This window comes from Colossoma macropomum, unplaced genomic scaffold (assembly GCF_904425465.1).
Source record: "Colossoma macropomum unplaced genomic scaffold, Colossoma_macropomum, whole genome shotgun sequence".
Lineage (NCBI taxonomy): Eukaryota > Metazoa > Chordata > Actinopteri > Characiformes > Serrasalmidae > Colossoma > Colossoma macropomum.
In genome coordinates this window covers 20,506,872-20,527,517 of record NW_023494805.1, presented here as the reverse complement: position 1 = coordinate 20,527,517, position 20,646 = coordinate 20,506,872, and the positions used below count along the sequence as shown (strand labels likewise).

Below are 20,646 nucleotides of genomic sequence, written 5' to 3'. Positions count from 1 at the left end.
GAGCTGTCCTTTATGTTGTGTGAATATTTCATGATTAATGGTCCAATAGAAATAGTTTAAAATTAGTTGTATTAATTGAGTATTAGTTGAGTATTACTGTATTGCATTAATGTACATTCAAGTTAAGGAAGTTTTATTTTTCTTCTTCTTGAAAGTCATCATTTCAGAGATCAGTACATCATTTCAGTGTGTCCCAATCTCACCGACCTCTGACATGCCTCTTTTGCAGTGCTGAGGCCTTGCAGACAATGTTTCTTCTCATGAGTCCCAAGCAGCTGTATGAACACTTTAAAGACGACTATGAGATCCACGATATCAACTGGAATGAGGACAAGGCCACTGCCATCCTGGAGACCTGGCAGAGGAAGTTTGTAGAGGTAATTTCCTGTCCCATTGTCTTGTTGTTGCTGATTGAGCACAGTGAAGTAGCCCTGCTCTGCATATTTTGTTGTCTGATTCAGCTAATCAGCTAATTTACCCCCTTAAAATGTATAGGTTTGTATATGGGCTGGGGTGGGGAGGTTAGGATTAGGATATAGATTGGGATTAAGGTGGGGTTTAGAACTAAAGTGGGTGGGTGGTTGTTTTGTTTGTTTTATTTAAATGGCAGCGATGGTAGTGTCTGCCTGAATTCCATCAATCTTCGGCCACCTAGTAAATGGAGTCGTCCTAGGAGGCTACTGTCAGACCCCCGGTTATAGGAACAAGCTGTTTTTGTGATAACCGACACCCAGCACACTGACTGAAGGAGGGAACCAAGAAAACGAGGGAGGGAGAGAGAGGGAAGTGGAGACAGGAGAAGGGGGCAGGGCACTGTAAAAACAAAGTGTTGGGTATTTGGTTCCCCTTCAGGTTGTCGGCCATTCATGGCGCTGATGGAGTAGCCCGAGAGGTCATGTGATCTCATCTGATCCATCTGACCCCTGACCTCATGGCATCTGTGCTCATTATTCCGTGCTTGTCAAGCTTCCTGGGGGCTTGCGCTATCTTGTTTGTGTTTTATAGGAGAAAAACACAGAGTCGGGAAGCTAAAAAAGCCATTTCAGATATTACTTTGTTAGATAGGGTCCGTTGTATGAAAATCATTTGTATTTCAGTAGTGATGTACTGTTACAATCAAAATAGACTTACCAACTTACAATCGTAAAGGTTTCTAGTGGCTTTTATTGTTAATCTGTGACTGAACAGTTGTGTGTTCTCTTGCTAGGTGGTCCACAGCAGCATTCCTCAGAATTCCTCCTCTAATGTGTATGCCTTCTCGACCACCACACTCAACGACATCATGAAGTCTTTCTCTGACATCAGTGTCATCAGGGTGGCGGGTGGCTACCTGCTCATGGTAAATATGAGTAGTTAGATCAGCATATCAATGGAAAGGCTTTGATTAACCCTTATATAGTCTATTACTACTGTTTTGCTGTATATTAGATTTACATTACGCATAATTACTGTAATGTAATTGCATAATTGTGCTATTACATAGTTTATATTTGATATATATTTGTACATTCTGTTTTGATGCCAAAAAAATAACTTTTCTTCAAATTCAGATCATAATAAAAATCTCCTCTTCAACATCCAAGCACAAATGTGGTATTGATTGAAAGTTTAGAATTCACAAACAGCCTTCCTCAACATGTGAAATAGTGAAACAAAATAAGAGGCTTTTCATGTTGTACACGCCTTGAATATATGGTACTCTATACAAAGCTAAATTACATTAGTTGAAATAATCAGTGTCTCTTTATGAGTGAAGCTGTTACATCGCTCACTTGTGTTTCTCTGTCTCTCTTTGTGTCTCTGTTTCTCTCTCTATCTGTGTAGTTGGCGTATGCGTGTGTGACCATGCTCCGCTGGGACTGTGCTAAGAGTCAGGGCGCAGTGGGGCTGGCTGGAGTGCTGCTGGTGGCTCTGTCCGTGGCTGCAGGTTTGGGACTTTGCTCTCTGCTGGGGCTGTCTTTCAACGCTGCCACCACACAGGTATATACTCAAAAATATATACAATCCCTGCAACTTACACCCTCCAAAGACTGGTTTTAAGTGACTATGGGTGACTATGGTGTAATCCTCCACAGGTGTTGCCATTCCTGGCACTGGGGATAGGGGTAGACGACATGTTTCTTCTGGCTCATTCGTTCACTGAGACCGGATCCAACATCCCCTTCAAGGTACGCGGTTCTAATCTTCTCTCTTCTCTCTTCTGAGTGTCATTGATACCACACTTCCAGCACGTTTATTTCTCCTGATGCAGACTGTGTGCTCACCTTATGCTGTTCTCTATGTATATATGTGTATAGGAAAGAACCGGTGACTGTCTCAGGAGAACCGGCACTAGTGTGGCTCTCACCTCCATTAACAATATGATTGCCTTCTTCATGGCAGCACTAGTGCCCATTCCTGCCCTAAGGGCATTCTCGTTGCAGGTATGGAACTGTGAGAGTGTTTTTGTGTGTCTGTTAGGGCTGTATAATTTTCGTTATAAAATCTATAAAATCACTTGTCACATTGACAGAACTTTGTTGGCATTTCTGTGACTGGGGCAAAATGAAAGGAAAACAGTAAAGGTGTAATGGTCAGTAAAATAATTGTTAAATAATAATTCAAATAACTTAAATAATAATAGAGTAGTTGAATATAGATATAGTGATTATATTCAGTCCTGGTGTTTCTCTGTGTGTTTATATGAGAGCGAGAGATAGTGGCCTAGTAAACCTCTGCACCCTGCGACAGCCATTCACTCAGCTGGCATGAATGGCAACAAAATGTAGTCGTAATAAACGAGGGGACTTCTTTTGTTCTTTTTCGTTATCCCTCTTTCTCTTTTTATGGCGGCTCCCCCTTGGCCCACTAAAGCTGCAGCCTGGCCCTCAGATTCTCAGAGAGAGAGAGAGTGAAAAATAGAGCGAGAGAGGAATAGGATGAGTGAATAGTGCATATATCAGCGAACTGTCAGCCTGCGTTTCTCTGATCTCTCCAGGCAAGCACTGGGTGGTCTGCTTTTCCAGTGATATGCAGTATAATGTCTGCCCCGGGCTGGCAGGTTTTTGAGGGTTTGGGGGGGCCTGCTTAGGCTCGTCGCAGCCTTGGGAGTCCCCTTTCCCTCGGCTTGTTGACTATTTTTGGGGAGAGAGGGAGGGGTAAGAGCCAGTTGATTTAGGGTGCGTTTTTTAGCTTTCTGGGATTCAATCCGAGGCACTAAAACAGCAAGGGAGTTTGAATGCAGTGAGTTTTTGTCAAGTTCAGACGGCAGCTGTGGAGTCGGGTGTGCCACTCATGAAAGAAAAGCTCCAGGCCTATCTCTTAATCTTTCTCTATCTATCTCTCTCTCCAGGCTGCTGTTGTGGTGGTGTTTAATTTTGCTATGGTTCTGCTCATCTTCCCTGCTATCCTGAGTCTGGACTTGCACAGACGTGAGGACAAAAGGCTGGACATTCTGTGCTGCTTCTACAGGTAACCATGACACGCTGTCTTCAGCCTCAGAAAGGCCAAGTTAATGTTAAAACATTTCAGGTCAGCCAGTGAATTATACTAGTACACTTGTAACTGCATGTTACTTTGTTTAAGATTAAAGCTGAAGGGCTTCTTTCTGAACCCTTAAATGCCTAATTCGGGTTTATCCATCCCTAATTTATATTAATATTATCATGGCAGTTGTTAGATCAATGTAGAACTGTCTGTGTTCGCTAATGAGCTGAGGTATCTCGGAACGTATGCTTTTTATGATTGACTCTCTGTGTTGTTCCTTCAGCCCGTGTTCCTCTCGAGTGATCCAGATCCAGCCTCAGGAGTTCTCAGATGCGAACGACAACCATCCGCCCCCCCATGCTCACGCCCCTGCTACACCTACTTTCACTGGCTCCACCACCATCACCACCAGCACGCACATCACCACCACAGTGCAGGCCTTTACGCAGTGTGATGCTGCTGGCCAGCACATCGTCACCATCCTTCCCCCGACCTCCCAGATCTCTACCAGCCCTGCACCCCCGGCTTCCTCGTCCTCCTCCAATGACCCCTATGGCTCAAGCCTCTTCACTCCTTCCAGCTCCACCCGGGACCTCCTGTCCCAGACTGAAGAGTCGCGACCTGTCCGAGATTGTGCGCCCTTGCCCTTCCTGCGCTGGGACCTGGCTCGTTTTGCCCGGGACAAGTATGCCCCCCTGCTGCTTAAGCCTGAGACCAAGACAGTAGTGGTAGTGGCATTTGTGGCCCTGCTGGGCCTCAGCCTCTATGGCACAACCATGGTCCGTGACGGCCTTTATCTGACCGACATAGTGCCCCGGGACACCAAGGAGTACGACTTTATCTCTGCACAGTTCAAATACTTCTCCTTCTACAACATGTACCTGGTCACCATGGACAGGTTCGACTATGCCCGCTCCCAAAGGGAGCTCTTGCAGCTTCACAATGCCTTCAACTCGGTCAAGTATGTGGTGAGGGACAGTGAACAGAAGCTGCCCCGCATGTGGCTCCACTACTTTCAGGACTGGCTCCGAGGTAAGTGCTTAATCACATTACTTGTTTTTGAACTTATAATATTAATAATTATTGATATTGTAGTCAGTGCTGATGTATGCAGTGTTGACTGTACAAAGTTTTACATAATTTAAAACAGTGATGGTGATTCCGAATTTTAGAGTGGTAATTTATCTTTTAAGAAAGATGAATGAATGTGACGTGCAGCAGAATCTTCCCTTAAGGACATTTTGCTGCTTCATTTGGCAAGACAGTTAGAATAAATTACACCATGATATAGGCACAAAATGCTTGCACAGTCAAGCCAACCTAGTATAGTTGTTCCCATTGCTGTTCCTTTAGTATCCCTGCCCTGTATTGTTTGATGTTTTTCCTGCTCTTCACCTGATCCAAGTAATCAACAAATTAATAAGTGCTTTCTGAGTTGAGATGAGCATGTTAGGTCAGGGAAAACACTAAAACGAGTACTGGGAGCCATTTGTTTATCTATTGGGAATACATTATCACATAAATCAATGACAGTATTCAGTATCAGGCTGGGTGAGGGAGAGTGCGTCTGTTATCTCGGCTCGTGTGAAAGTGAATCGCTGCTCGACCACAGTAAGAGGTCAAACCTGTCCATCACTGGTCTGTCCTTCTTGGCCTGAGGGGAGGAGATCCTGCAGGGCTAAGGGTTATCTCTGCCTGCTTATGACTTCTCCACCTGGCCTTAGTCCATAAGGAAGGTTCAGCTGTGAGGAAAACCCAGAGCTGCTAAAAAAAAACAAAAACAATAAAAACACAGTGAAAAGAGAAGCGATTTATTTTGAAAGGCAGTGGAAACTGGAGGCAGTTGAAAGAGTCTTTCTCTCTCCACTCCCTGTCCCCCCCATGCTATTTCCTTTTCTTGTGAGGGAGATCTCTGTAATTACAGAATGGTTGTGGAAACTGTTTTTCAGCTGTTGCCAGACTTTGTAATTTGGAGAGCACGAAAGGCTCTCGCTGGTTAGTTTATTCAGCCCACACACACTTATTCAGCAGCAGGCACAAAGATGGAGACCCCGGCTTCAGGGGGGTGGTTGTGGGGGCCTTTCATTTTATGTGTCTGTTTGTGTGTGTGGATTGGCATTAACTCTCACCAGGCACTTTAATTCCATAAGGAAAGTTGCCTTGTTCAGGCGTTTTACTGCTGTTGAAGTAAACTTAGCTTGTGCTGATTCTAGAGCAGACTTTTGAGCAGATCTCGGAGAAGACAAGTCATTTTATTTGGCTAACCCAGTGCTTTCTCCAATAGGGCTTCAGGCTTCATTTGATGCTGATTGGGAAGCAGGCAGGATTACCTATGACAGCTACCGCAACGGCACTGAGGATGGTGCATTAGCCTATAAACTTCTCATCCAGACTGGCTCCAAGAAAGAGCCCTTCAACTACAGCCAGGTGTGTGTGGAAAGATTGCCAATGCCGTTTAACCATTTGTCTGACTTTAAGTTTGTATAATATCCCAAGAAATGTGAATAGGCCAACATGTATTCATTCAAATCTCTATTTCAGTTGACATCCCGTCGCCTGGTGGACAATGATGGTATGATTCCAGCGGAGGTCTTCTACATCTACCTGACAGTGTGGGTCAGTAATGACCCACTGGGTTATGCTGCCTCCCAGGCCAACTTCTACCCACATCCTCACGAGTGGATCCACGACAAGTATGACACCACTGGCGAGAATCTGCGTAGTGAGTGTTCTCGAGTTTCTTGTCCTTGAGTCTGATTTACAGTAGCACATACTGTATGTGCATATTGTATGCTAAAGTATGCACACAGTATGACATGATCAGTGTCTGAAGGTTGCTGCTTTTGCACTGGAGCTATGAGGCTCAAGCTGGTTGCCACCTCTGTTTTTAGCTATGTGAGGCAAGTGTATACAGATTTAGGCATACAGGTTGCACAGTGCTAATTGGTGGGGTACATGCTTGCATTCTTTGTTACCTCAATTAGCAACATATATTCATGTTTTGGCTCAACCTTAGAATTAAGGGAAACATTGTACAAGTTTAATAGTTCACCAAACTGTCACTTTAATGTCTTTTCTGTCCCTTTGTCACAGTCCCTGCTGCTGAACCCTTGGAGTTTGCTCAGTTTCCCTTCTACCTGAATGGCCTCCGCCAAGCCTCAGACTTCATCGAGGCAATAGAAAGCGTGCGCTCCATCTGTGAGGAGTTCATGCGCAAGGGCATACAAAACTATCCTAATGGCTATCCATTTCTCTTCTGGGAGCAGTACATCGGTCTGCGCCACTGGTTCCTGCTGTCCATCAGCGTGGTGCTGGCCTGCACCTTCCTGGTGTGTGCCATCCTGCTGCTCAATCCATGGACTGCAGGTGTAATTGTAAGTCTATCTCTCTCTCTGTCTCTTTCTGTGTCTTTCTCTTTCTGTCTTCACCTGATCCTCTCAGCACAGCTCAATAACGCTGCCACACAGAACCTTTCTCTAGGGAGGGCCTTGGCGGGGTGTCCAGAGGGTGCTACACAGAAACGCACACACACACACACATACACTCCCCCAGCTCTTTTGTCATTCTAATGTGAGCTGTGAGTTTTTTTTAAAGAAATGCAAAGGAGCGGCAAAGCTCTCCTGAAGCCTTTTACCTCAAACTGCCTTTGTCCAGAAATTTGGGGACAGGACAGATCTGCCCAGTCGTGACCTTGGCCTGCTAAATCCATCCATCAGCGCTGGGTTGGGGAGGGCGGGAGCGGTGTGAGTAAGGCTTTTGAGAGTAAGGGGGGTAGACTATCTGTTTAATGGCTGGGAAACATTTTACACTGGCTGGTGGGGACCCCATTCCAACAAGTGAAGATTGGACGCACAGATCAAGTAGACCCTTGGACCACATCAACTTGTAGAGCTGATTACCTTGTAGTGAAGACTAATAGTGATTGTTAACAATAGTGTTGAGTACATTCTCTGACTGAGAGTGCAATACATTCTCAAAAGTTTAGATGGTCAGAATAGGACTCACTGATAAAACAGTTTGTCACTGCAGACACCACTACTTGTTGAGGAGCTACAAATCTGGCCCGTGGTCAGATTGTTTGTAGCTACTGAGCGCGCTTATGAGAAAATCTTCAGGCATGCAGTCACACTGTCTCGTCAAAAGTGGCCGAGTCCTCTTCAGTTTTACTGCCTATATGCAGCTGCAATAAAACGGCTTTTACCATCTCCAGTTTGAGCGTGACCAAATTTGGACCCCTGCCAACATCAAAGCTTCTTAAAGGGCAGAGATGTTCCTGAGTGCCCTCTTCATCTGATCAGAAAGCAAAGAGAGGATATTGTCATCAGAAGGATTTGCCTGAAGGCTAAACGGTGTTGGGAAAATCATAATGAACACGAGAGGCAGGAAGGGCCCTCATTTCTTTCTCTCATGCTCTTTCTCCCACTCATTCATTCTCTTTTGCTTACTCTGTGTAAGAAGGGAGTGGAGCTAAGATGTAATCTGACAGAGGGGGGGAGCAGATGATAGTGACGTCTGGAGGATGCTGGTCCATGGGGGCTTTTTTTACATTAGCATTCATTTAGACCATTTCCATGTAAACAGCTATCAGACAGGCTGCTAAATGTGAGCAGGGAGACTGTGAAAGTACTGCTAGCATGCTACATGTAAGATATGCTAACGTCTCCTTTTGCTCCTCAGGTTTTTATCTTGGCTATGATGACGGTAGAACTGTTTGGCATCATGGGACTAATTGGTATCAAGCTGAGTGCCATCCCTGTGGTCATCCTTATTGCTTCTGTTGGCATTGGAGTGGAGTTCACGGTACACATAGCACTGGTAAGAACAAAAATGTTTGCAGTGCCATGAAGTATGTGTCTTAGCTACATTTTTTTTCCTACTAATGAGGTCTTAATTTCTTTGTCTTGTCATCTGTCTCTCTGAAGGGTTTTTTGACTGCCATCGGGGACAGAAACACACGCTCGGCCGTGGCTCTGGAGCACATGTTTGCACCGGTGATGGACGGCGCTATCTCCACTCTGCTGGGGGTGCTCATGCTGGCCGGGTCCGAGTTTGACTTCATCATGAGGTGAGAATTCAACATGCTTCTCTGTGTAATCTTTCCCTCACAAAAGGCTTTTCAGGAGTTTTTACAGTATTTTGTACTGTTTTCGCCAAATTACATAGTCTCCATATTCAGAACTGTCTAGAGCTGCAGTATTTGTGAAGTTTGTTCTGGCTGCCTTTTGTGTAAAGTGTGGAGTTGAGCGTTGTACGGTTGTCAGGGTGGTGTTCAGGGTGAGAAAAGGTGCAGGTGGGAATGTGTGTGTCTCCCACCTCACACTCCTCACCTGGCCTTGTCACTCTGACCCAAAGCTTCAGGCCACCCTTCACCAGTACTGCTTCAACACAGCAACAAATGGAGAAAACATTAAGGGTGTGTAACAGCTGCTCATAAACACGTAAATACCCACTGGGTGGTGAAACACACACACGCATTATCCACCCTTTTCTTGGGAAGTATGTTGAATGGTCGAATGTCCAATCATCCGGTTGAAAGCTTCTATGCCTAAACAAAGCCCACACATGAGAGGGCTGCTGGTCCTGCCCATCCAAGGGTTCAGCTGGTCAGGCATGTCTCAACCAAAGTTGCAAAGCCTCAAAGTATTGCCTTTGGCCTGCTTTTTCCCCTTGATTCGCTTAAATGTCTGTCTTTGAAAAAAACAGCAAATAGCAGTGTTCTTCAGCTGAAGCGGCTCTGCCGGATCCTGACCGCAACCTTGAGAGCCGCCTCAAACAGACCCACAACGTAAAAATGGCTTAGTTAGAGAAGGCAGCAGAAAGGGAGAAGAAGCATGTCGAGGAAAAAAGAAAAAAATCTAAATACGCCCAGGGTGGCTTCTTGGCACTACAACTATTCAGACATTCTCCAAGACTTTGAATCAAGTCAGATGGTGAAAGGATTTTTTTTTTTGCTTTTTCTCTTTTTCCCTCCAAAGATTGAGACAAAGCTGTATAAAGAGGAGGTGGAGAGGAGGAAGAACGTGGTCTGGGTGTTTGGAAGTTGGGAGGGGGTTACTTTTAGGACAGTGGTAAGGCACAGAGGGAAAAAGAAAGAGGGTGGGAGAGAGGGGGTTGGAGTGAGCCATTTGGTGGGTGCAGTGTGCCAGCATCGGGGCATTCACACTGGGAGGTCCTGTTTAGATGTAGATAGAGCAAGAGAGGGAGAAAAAGAATAAGGGAGAGAGAGAGAGAGAGAGAGAGAGAGAGAGAGAGAGAGCGAGCCCTCTAGCTGGGGAGTAGCATAAATACAGAGCTGTAAACATCTCCTGGCGGTGGGACACTGAATAAACACCAGAACAAGCTGAGCGGCCCCTCTCAGAAGGAGCCACCCCTTCCAACCCCTGACTCGGAATGGAAAAGATTACAGTTTATATAAACAACAGAATTCCTAACACTAGGTCTACTCTGGAGGTCTAACCCAAGTGGGGCCCATGGATGGTTTCTGCCTCTCTTTTTTCACTTTTTCTCTCTCTCTCTCTCTTTCTCTCTCTCTCTCTTTCTTTCTTTCTTTACCCCTTAAATAAATCACGCTACACTTTCGGAATGTTGACTTAGTAAAATAAACAAGCGCCTTTTTATACAGGATAGCGAATGTTGGAGTGCCTCTAGCTAACAAAAGGTGAACTCCAGTGGTTGGCTTTTACAAAAAAACTTCAAAAAATGTTTTACGTTACAAACATTATGAAAATATTGATTGCCTCATGCCTTGGCTCTTTTCTCCAAATGCTTCTTGTTTCGTCAGGACTGATGTGTCCGACTTGTTTGCGTAGATGTGAGATAGACATTTGCGTAGAGTGAGCTGCAAACGATAATAGTTCACACTTGAGCAGTCTGCTTGAGCTTTGTTAATGAGGCAGACATGAATGAGAGAGGGAGGGGGAGAGAAAGGGGGGGACAGGAGGGGTTGGAGAGAGTGAGAGTGAGTTTGCTGCTCAATGTTTGAAGGACTCCATAATTTAGCTTAGTCCCTGCTTTAACTGTGGCATAGAATCCTGGTCCTAGTGTCCCATTCTGCTCAATATGGTACACACACTCTCAACAGACCACCTAAGATATTGCCTTGGAGATGTTATGTTAAAACCTTGCCTTCCACCTACTGTAGACCAGGACTGAAATAGGTAATTACAACCCTGTTAAACTGAAGGTACAGTGATGTACTAAAAAATAACATAGTATTAGGGAGACCCATGCTAGACACAATCTGAAAATAGATACAAAATGGAGATTTGGTAGGGTGATGACCATCAGACTTGTAATCTTTCTAACAGGGTTTTTTGATTCATTTGCTCAACAGCCCTGAGTCAGCCAAAGCAAACACAGGGCCTCATTGGAAGAGACAGGTCAATGGACAGCAGTTTCCACCATAAGCCTTGAATGCTCCCAGCAGATGTGCCAGAGGTTAACTCATTTTTTTAAAACTCTGTTAGGTGTGACATAAGCAAAGATGGTGGGATGCAGGGGTGTTCCAAACTCCAAAAGACAACATTCCATCGCAGACTCCACATCCTTGTTTTTCCAGATTCTGTTCCTCTTTTTCTTACCTCCAGAATGCTGAACCACAGCTTAGAAGAGCTGAATTGTCTTTATATGTATGCGTGTGTGTGTGTGTCTGTGTGTTTCTGTGTCTGTGAGAGTTTAACTAGAGCGCTCTCTAATTTTCCCATGCACTCTTTCTTGTGGCAACGGGTGAGCCCTCCCTCAGTGCCGTGAGCTGAAGCCCAGAGACACAGAGGCACAGACACCCTCTTAGCTCTGCAGCATATTATGGCTGCCTCCTCGCTAGCACGCTAGCCAGGGCTGCACACAGCACAACCACAGTGGCTCCACATAAGCTGGGGTTACATTACATGAGTTCCAGGCCGATTATAGCCACGGTTCGCAATTGGGCTGACCCTGTGCTAGTCTGAAGATTTTTGGACAGTCATCACTTAGTACAGAAAATCACAAAGTTTGTAAGGGGTGCAGACTCTAATTTCTTGCATCGTGATCTAGATTCAGGCCATTCGGAGTGTATCAGATATGTTTGATCTTTTTTAGGCCGGAAGCTGGATGTAATCTTGTAGTGTATGCTGGTCAACAACTGAAAGCTAAATGGACCATGTTGTTTCTCTTCATTTCTTTTGTAACATCCCCTAGTAAAAGGAGGTTGTGTTATTGTGTGAGTTTTGGTTGGATCATGAACAGTTTATGTTGGATTATTGAATAGCTAGTGTGTTCTCTAGTTGTTTATTTTGTTGGAGTCCTAGTTTTTGACTTGCTGTACAATTGTAAAAACGTAAATTAAAAATTGAGTAGCATTTTCACAATCTGTAAGTTGTGTATCTAAGGCTTGAGTACCCCAGACATGCCAACCCCAGTACCAGCCAGACCTCCATGTTCTTGGCTTAGGTGGATGTAAGTGTAGTTTTATGCCAGTTTTCAGCTGTCTGGAAGAAGAGCATTTTTTAGTTACTTCCACCAAGGGTTTGCACAGCCCAGACAAGTCCCAAAAGCAAAAAAAGTGTTGTCACTGCTAGTCTTGTCTGCCCATGATGGACTTGATGAATATTGACAGAATGGTGTTGGTGTGGTGTGATCAGTTCTGAAGCCAACAGCGAGAGAGAGAGTGAGTGAGAGAGTCAGAGAGACAAAGTGGAGGTTGGCCTGCCCAGAGTAAACACAGAGGTGGCGTGCCCTGGCCAGGGTGAAATGGGATCTCAATGAGATGGGATATTAAGTTGTTGAGGGGAAAATTACATTAGCAGCAGTGACGGGCTTGGGGGCCACGGGTGGGGAGGAAAGAAAGAAAGAAAGAAAGGGTACGTGAGCGAGAGAGAAGAGGAGAGAGAGAGAGAACATTGGAATAGGGCGAGTGTTTCTGACACATAGAATCCGCTCGCTAACGTAAACACATTTGTTCAGGAAGTGGCAGGCCAGTGGTGATAGATGAGGGCTCCCAGAGGGAGCAAGAGAAAGAGAGAGAGAGGTTGCGCTGAAGATGGAGCTGAGGAATTTCTCCTCCACCCTGTCAGGTTGCCAGGAGAGAAGATGCGGCAGAAGGAAACAGAGGAAAGAGAGGGCAAATGGCTACACAGAAGCCACAGGTTGCACAAGTTTCCTGTAGAGCTCCAAACAATAATTACTTAAATCTATAGATGATTACTCAATTAACAGCTGTGCCTTTTAGTATTTGCCACTTATTTCACCCCATCACAGCTGTGCGACAAGCAGTTTCTTCTTGTATGGTGTACTGCATTGCAGCCTGTTAGAATGGTCACATGTATCATATGAATGTTACAGAGCATTATAGATTTTATTTGCTTTTATGTAAAGAAACATCCCTAGAAACAGAAACAGAACAGCGCTAGTGTCCCCTCTGGCTTTGCAGTTCATGTTCACTATGGTTCCTTATATTAAAATGTGTGTGCCACTTGTGTTTTTTCCAAAGGTACTTCTTTGCAGTGTTGGCTATCTTGACCTTGTTGGGGATCCTGAATGGTTTGGTACTGCTGCCCGTTCTCCTCTCTGTCATGGGCCCTCCGGCCGAGGTCACCCCTGCCAACAGCGGCAACTGTCTGTCCAGCCCCTCGCCTGAGCTTACACCTCCAACCATGAACCATCATGGTTACTACGCGGGACATGTTCCCAGAGGACGCCGCCAGGCCTTCTCTGAAGTCTCAGACTCCGAGTACTACTCCGAGACAACCACCACGTCCGGGATTGGGGAAGAAGATTACAAGCACTGTGACAGGAGCGCGTACATAACTGCTCCCACCCAGCATCCCACCTCCCACATTCTGCTGGAGGCCAGCAAGAACCCTACTTTTCCTAAACTCACAGTGAGTGTCTCATACTTAGATGCATTTTATTGATATTATTTTTGCTGAGCTGCTGCTTTAACCAGTCAATTACTTGTATTTCCCAGGTAGTGAAACCGTTCAGTGAAGGTTCGGCTGCAGGTGGCCTGAGAGATCAAGCTAGCGAGTCAACCCAGAACGCTGTGAATTCCATCAGTTCACAGGTCATGCGGTTTGATGGCAAACAAGAGTACCAGGGACATAGGAGACAGCATTTACCTAGTGACAGGACCCACTGTGCTGGAAGGACTACTCACTGTGGCCCCAGCAGAGGGCCACAGCAGAACAGGACTAAAGCGCCGGTCCATGCCGGCAACACGGTCACTATGGTTACGGCCACCGCCTCGGTGACGGTGGCGGTGCACCCGAGCTTGCCGGGATCCTATCAGGGTTATATGCATGAGGGCTTTGAGGATAGTGAGTCAGACTTTTTCGAGGACACTAAGAGGACTTCACAATCTTATGGGAAAGCAACTGACTCTTCCCAGAGAGACTCTTTGGAAATCCAAGATTTGGAATCTCTAGAGAAAAACCAGCATCAAGCTAACCAGGGTCTAGGTAAGAGAGCTACATTTTTCTAACATTTCAAGCAACACATTGTTGACCCTTCGACTGCAATGGTCGTCTTTAATCTCATAAGTACATACAGGGCTGCACAATGTAAACAAAATACTAGTAATATTATTAGATTGCTACATATTGAGATTGTAAAACAAGTTAAAATACATTAAATATAAATTAGTGATCAGTAACTTGACATGATTAAAAACTGGCCTGCATTATTTTTACCAAAATCATTTACTTTTGTTGGATTACATGATTGACCGAAAATACCCCCAGGAACACTCATCAGGAATTGACCAAGATGCTTACAGTAAAAACAATGAGATTAGTTAGAGAGCTGATTTGCATATTTCAGCCTTGTACACCATCAAAATTGCAATACTGTGATAAAGATAAACAAAAAATGTGTTGTGCAACCCTTCTACGTAACATACGTTAGTTTTATAGCTGTTACCTCAAAATGGAAGATATCTTGCATTCTGGACGTTGCATTTGGTTGTGCCACCTTCTGCATATTTGTGTTCCAGCGGTTCTGAGTGTGTTTTTTCTTATCCTTCTCTGTGTTGCAGGTGGTACAAGGATCCAAGCAGCCAAAGATTGCTAGACAGCCCCACTCCCTTCTTCCACATCCCTTTGTCTGGAATCTATCTCTGGCTGTCTCGGGACGTCCGCAGCCCCAACTCTGTCTCTTTAAACTGTACATAGACCTCAGAGATGAGAGGATTTATTTTAAAAGATATTAAAAAAAGATCTTGTTTTAAGATTATATATACATCTATAAATATATATTTTAATACTAAAAAGAGGGAAAACTATTTAAAAGAGTACTGTATAACTTGTGTATTCTCTTATGAAAAGTCAGAGGTATAAGAGGATTCGGAGGCTTTGATTCCTCCTTTGTATAGATTATGAAATGTGCTATATGTAAAAATTGAGAAGTGAAATGATACTAGGTTATTGAAAATGAAAGGTCAGTGTTCTTTTTTTTTTTTTGCTGCTACACATCAGATTTGAGATGATTTGCCTTGAAAATATGCAGTACCCCCTCCTCAATAAGCTGCAACTTTACATTAACACGTTCTCACACTGCAGCCTCCTCCAGTCCGTTGCCTTGCCTTTTGATTGCACTGTAACCTACAGAACCCTACAGAGATACTGTTCTGCCATTTATCTCCTTCAACAAGCTGTTCTTTTCCTTATTTTTATATCTTTTTTAAATACCTTTATTTAATTGAGGGCAACCATCGTGCCTTTCCATGCTACATTGCAGATGTTATTCTATGTTGGTGTTCTTCAGTGGGGTTATCATTGAAAAGGACACATTTCCTTCTGTGGTCCTAGACATTTTTTTCTCCAAAAATGTGTCAATGTCTCTTATTTGCTTTTTCTACTAAGGTCAGTAGAACATGCAGTGTAGAACTAGGGATCAGATGAGATTCACTTTCCAGGTGTTTTTCTTGTCTTTATCAGCCACCTGCTCTTTTTTTAGTCATTTGCAGACTGTACGTTTAAATACTTGAAGTGGTGAGATGCACATGTATTTCCTTATGATTATTATTTTAGCTGTACAGTAAGTAATTGTAACGTTTGTCATGATGTTCCTGCTTAAAATGCAGGATGTCAGTGCTAGGCAAATTAGCGGTTAACCCAAAATGTTGCTCAGAAAGGGAATTGTATTTAAGTGCAAAGGGAGGTAGTTGTTTTATTTCTGTTTTCAGTTGTGTTAGGGGATGATAATGCATAGCTCATAGCAAGTCCCATGCAGTGGTGGATTAGGTAGAGTTCCTGTAGGCTTCTCCAGCCAGCCCAGTCTAGAGGCAGGCAACTGTCTTAGATTTCACATTCAAGCCAGTATTTTTTCCATTTTCTACATCTGTCTCTCAGACAAAGCTCAGCCTTTCAGCACTGGTCATAACACTGCCAGGTTAAACCCAGGGAATCGTATTAGATTTAAGTGGCAGCTTCACGTTTCTTTCTCTTTTTTTTTTGTGACAGGACTAGAAACAACGTTACGTAGCTACTGAATCTACAACACAACACAATCCAACAACACAAAATCAAGCAATCTACAGTCTGAGATAGCAGACAAGAAAGTCTAGGGGGCGGGGGTCCTGCATAGGTTTGTAGTTCTATTTCAAATGTACGTCATGCCATATGAATTATTTATATCAAATTTTTATTTTTGTAGTTTGTACAGATGTTAGTCGCTAGACTGAAGTTATATTTTTAAAGAGTAAATATATTATAAATGCAAATATATATAATTATATCTATTTGTTGCTGAGTTTTTTTTGTTTTGTTTTGTTTTGTTTTTTTTGGGGAGGGGGGGTCAAATTGGGTGGAGCTTTGAGCTCTTTATTTGCTGTTGGAAAAAGAGAAAACCAGTTTGGAAAATGAAGGAGAGGTGTGTGGCTGTGGCTCTCCACCTTATGTAGATTTCCTTGCCTTTCCTTCTTCGTGTAAAGATTTGAAGAATTTCTCTTGTTTTTTGTCATTGTCTAAAACACTGTGACTTCAGAAAACGATGTGCGAGGAAAAAAAAGAACACACACAACCCTCGCGTGACCATCATTTTCCTTCACCCTTAATAGGAATTCAACTAACAAAATAAATGTTAAAAAACAACCTGAACACCAGTCTTTTTTCATTTTTACAAAATCTGTGTTTGTGAACTGTCATAAGTAAGGAGTAATTGAGTGGACTGAATTGCTCGTAATAATCTTATACACATCTGTTTACAATACTTTGGCATTGTCTGTGCTCCACCTACTATACACACCGCCTGCTTTTAGAAACTTCTACTGGGGGTGTACAATATACAGTAAACGTCACCTTAAATACCTAAATCCCATTTTATCAGGTACACATACCATACAGTTGCACTTATTAGGTTTACAGTTACTGACTATAGCCCATCTTTTGCCCCGGATGTTTCAGCCCATTCGACGATGGAAAAGAACCACTGTAGGACCACCTCTGTCCAGATATTATTTGCGATGCTTCACCATTCTCAGTACAGCAGTGACACCAACATGGTAGTAACATGGTAGAATGTGCAGTACTGGTACAGGCTCTGTGCACCTGCACCACCCAAATTATACCTGGTCAGTGGTGGACCTATAGTGGTAATTTTCCATCAGAGGACAGGGTAGAGGGGGGCTGATGAATTGCACCATAAATGGGCTAGTGTCAGCAATTGTAAACCTACAAAGTCCCTATATAGGAGGTGTGCCTGACAAAATGACCAAGGCATATACTTCATCTGGAGTTTGCATTATTTTAGACCCTCCCTGTACCTTGTACGTCCACTCACTGGTCATGTATGAGCTCCACCTACCTTACAGATCCACTATATAGGTGTACAATTACACACTATGGTGTATCTGTTGTCATGCACAATTGGTCAACCACACTTTACCCCAATCATCATTGGTCAATTTCTGACCACAGGACTGCTGTCGACTACTGTGACACTGACATGATAGTGTGTGTGGTGCTGATACGAGTGCATCAGGCACAACGATGTTTCTTGGGTTTTACTGCATCAATGTCTATGCTAGATTAAAACTGACCACTGATGAACAACTAGAGGATGGTGAACGCAAACTGTGCATCATCAGATGGGCTCAAATCCCAAACTGTACACCAGCAAGGTGGAGCTACAAGGGAGGGGTTTCTAATAAAGTGGCCAGGGAGTGTATAGTCTGTTATCATAATCAAGATTTCAGAAATATTGCAGCATGAGTTTTACATTCTCTGTCTTGATTAGCCTGAAGCTTATAATGAAGCTATTCTCAATAATGTTGTTACTGAGTAACACTATAAGGCTTTCTTGTGTGCGTCCATGTCGGAGGTGTTAGAAGGTTTGGTGGGTGTGTTGGGGCAGGCCGATCAGGTGTACTGTGGGCCAGGGGGGCAGTTTGTGACAAGTGTAAAACGGCCAGGCCCCACATTTCCTGTTTGATTGTTATGAGTCCTGGGGCAAGACGCTGAGGCCACCTATGCAGATGAAAGGCTCGTGCTGTAAATTCCTCCGCTCCCCACAACACTGCTTCGTTTGTCAGCCACCTCAGGCCTGTCTGAATCTGATATGGCTCAAGCTTTTGAAGTTACTGTCGTGGCCCCGCAGCCACAGGGACAGCCAGGGGGCGGGGGAGCGGGTGAGGGGACTGATTCTGCAGCTTGGAGATGTCCTGCAAAGGTAACACTAGAATAGTGGTAGATGCACTGCCATGCAGCAGTTTGAAATCACTTGTTGTATTAATAGCTTTAGGTATTGCATTTACGCCAAATAAACAGTTGTGTGCAAAGGTTTGAAAAGTGAAAGTAAATTAACACATCCTCTATACAGAGCACACTGAGAAGTGCCAATTTCTTTATTGCATGATTTCTATTTATTTGCTGAATGTAACATATTGGACATATTGGCATATTGAAAAGGATAAAACAAAATATGCCATAACTTTTGCACAGGCTACATTTTGTTTTTTCCCCCGATTTTGTTAAATTCTGCAAATAAACAGTAATTGTGCATCAACGTGTGCAGAAGTGTGTTCTCTGTAGAGGATAAGTTAACTTTCACTTACGCTGTAGATAACACCTCTAAATATACAGTGTAGATTAGAATTTTATATACAAGACACTAAAGGTATTTTAAATATTTTGCGCAACATTTCATGTATTTGGGGAACAACAAGAAGTTATTAAATAATGTATGTGTTTGGTCAGGACTGGAGATTCTGGTTTGGTGGAAACTCACTGTGAATTTAAGAGGATTTTAACTTGTATTAAAATGTCAGTCCCACAAGCGTGTTAGGAAACAGCACAGAATTTTTTTTCCTGAGCTTTGGATAAAACAGAAAAGCTTCTTTTGGCGCTGTTACTTTAAACAGTGCACTGATGGACTGCAGGAGCTGCTGCTGTGTAAGGAAAGTTCAGTGGAGGTCCAGGGGACGTGTGTGAGAGTTTCCGCTGAGGGAACTGACGTAGCTAAAGTGTCTTCCTCTGGACCTCTGTGACGAACTGACCGAGTTCAGACAGAGAGAGAAGGCCACAGAGAGAGTGAGAGAGAGATAGAGTTGTGAGTGCTGATTGAATGAGTGATAAGGCATCTCTCATTCATGTCTGTTTTTGGCAGAGCTGTGTGAGACAGAGAAGCCAAACATTCTAACTGCACTCTTACACTAACTGGGGGGTCCTCTCTCTCTCTCTCTCTCTCTCTCCTTCTCTCTCTCGGTCTGTCTCACTGTCTAGCTCTTTTGCCACCCTTCTTTCTTAATCTGTTTTATATCTCATCCTTTTACAATCTTTCTTTCCTTTTATATTTCTTTCTCTCTTCTTTTTTCTATTTTTCTCTCCCTTTTCTTTTTCTCTCTCCCTCTCATTCTCTCTCCTTTTTCTTTCTCCTTTATCTCTCCATTTCTCCTTTTTCTCTCTCGTTTTTTTTTCTCTTCTCATCACCCCCACCACTTCTCTCTCTCTCCCCCTCTCTTTCTCCCTCTTTTTGCGCTCTCTCTATCTCTCTCTCTGCCTCTCTCTATCAGGCCAGATTACAGCTGAGATTTGAGAAGACAGGAAGTGAGTGTAGCAGAAGGCTGGGTGTGTGTGTGTGGTGTGTGTGTGTGTGTGTTTATGAACAGAGCTATTTAGCAAAAGGCTGTAGTGGAATAGTGAAATAGAGAAGGGCAGCTTTAAATAGCCTTCAACACACAGGCAGATAGCAGCTGACATGCTGAACAATCACTGCGTCTAGGTGGCAAGAATCAGGAGAGCAGCTTTAAAGGCCTGGTGTTGGGGGGCTGAGAGCAAGAACAAAAGAGCTAACACATGATCTGCTGAACTTCTTGGGTGGTCGAGGAGGATGAGCGTCCATTGTTGCTTGAATCCAGTCAGTCCGGTTAGTGAAAAGCCTGTATGTATGTGTGTGCGTGTGTTTCGTTTATAGACTGATGGTGATTTTTGCCTCTTAACTTTACTGGAAAAAAACGCTACAGCTTTATGCCTTGTTTTCTTCACTTCTACAGTGTTGCTTTGAGAAGGTTTTATGGCAGCACAGGGAATTTCTTGTCTTCATGCAAGGTTTATTGGACGGCCTACACGCTGAACATATATCTGAACCCATAAAAGGTGGACAGTCTTATAATGTTCCTGCCATGTACTCTTCTTTGCATGCTTTCACACTTCTACAGTACTGTGCAAAAGTCAGAGACCACCCTTCATTTATTTAATTTATTTAAGTACAAATGAATAAGTAGCAGATATTTCTAAGGAAATTAGATCATTTGAAAAAGCAATTCACCTGCATAAGGAAGAAAATGGTCAAAGGCAAATAAGTGAAAATAAAAAAACTAATAGTGTTTCAAAAACTGCAGTTCAAAAATTATTAAATGATATGGGGAAAATGGGACTCCTAACAACCGTGCAAGACCTGGCAGACCACCAAAACTGTCACCATCAGATAAACAGTACTTAAAGCTTTGATCTTTGAGAGACAATCAAGCAGAAAATCAAGCTCCACTCGCTTCAGATCTGGTGTTTTAGAAGAGTGGACTGGCCACCCCATGTAGGGTGATCTCTGACTTTTGCCCAGCACTATATTTTCCAACATTTATAAACTAAAGCAAAGTTCTGCAACCCGATAATGGAGATCCCTAATGACTGTATGATGAAACAGTCTTTAGAAAGATGCTTGGATGTGTACACATGCTGAGGATAGAGTAGACTGCCAGGCTGTGTGTGTTGA

The 20,646-nt window shown here is 43.7% G+C and overlaps 1 protein-coding gene across 2 annotated transcripts in view; it reads left to right on the top strand.

Moving 5' to 3' along the window:
• The window catches only part of ptch2 (patched 2), a 35,390-nt gene extending 18,861 nt beyond the window's left edge, over positions 1-16,529 (top strand). For both annotated transcript variants that reach the window (XM_036596720.1, XM_036596722.1), the window contains exons 8-22: positions 230-377; positions 1,208-1,339; positions 1,825-1,980; positions 2,076-2,168; positions 2,298-2,423; positions 3,332-3,450; positions 3,749-4,497; positions 5,750-5,892; positions 6,007-6,187; positions 6,559-6,839; positions 8,143-8,280; positions 8,388-8,530; positions 12,932-13,322; positions 13,409-13,898; positions 14,474-16,529. In XM_036596720.1, coding sequence (XP_036452613.1) covers positions 230-377; positions 1,208-1,339; positions 1,825-1,980; positions 2,076-2,168; positions 2,298-2,423; positions 3,332-3,450; positions 3,749-4,497; positions 5,750-5,892; positions 6,007-6,187; positions 6,559-6,839; positions 8,143-8,280; positions 8,388-8,530; positions 12,932-13,322; positions 13,409-13,898; positions 14,474-14,508 — 3,325 coding nt within the window. In that variant the 3' untranslated portion in view covers positions 14,509-16,529. The remainder of the gene's footprint in view (positions 1-229; positions 378-1,207; positions 1,340-1,824; positions 1,981-2,075; positions 2,169-2,297; positions 2,424-3,331; positions 3,451-3,748; positions 4,498-5,749; positions 5,893-6,006; positions 6,188-6,558; positions 6,840-8,142; positions 8,281-8,387; positions 8,531-12,931; positions 13,323-13,408; positions 13,899-14,473) is intronic.
• The last annotated feature ends 4,117 nt before the right edge of the window (positions 16,530-20,646 follow it).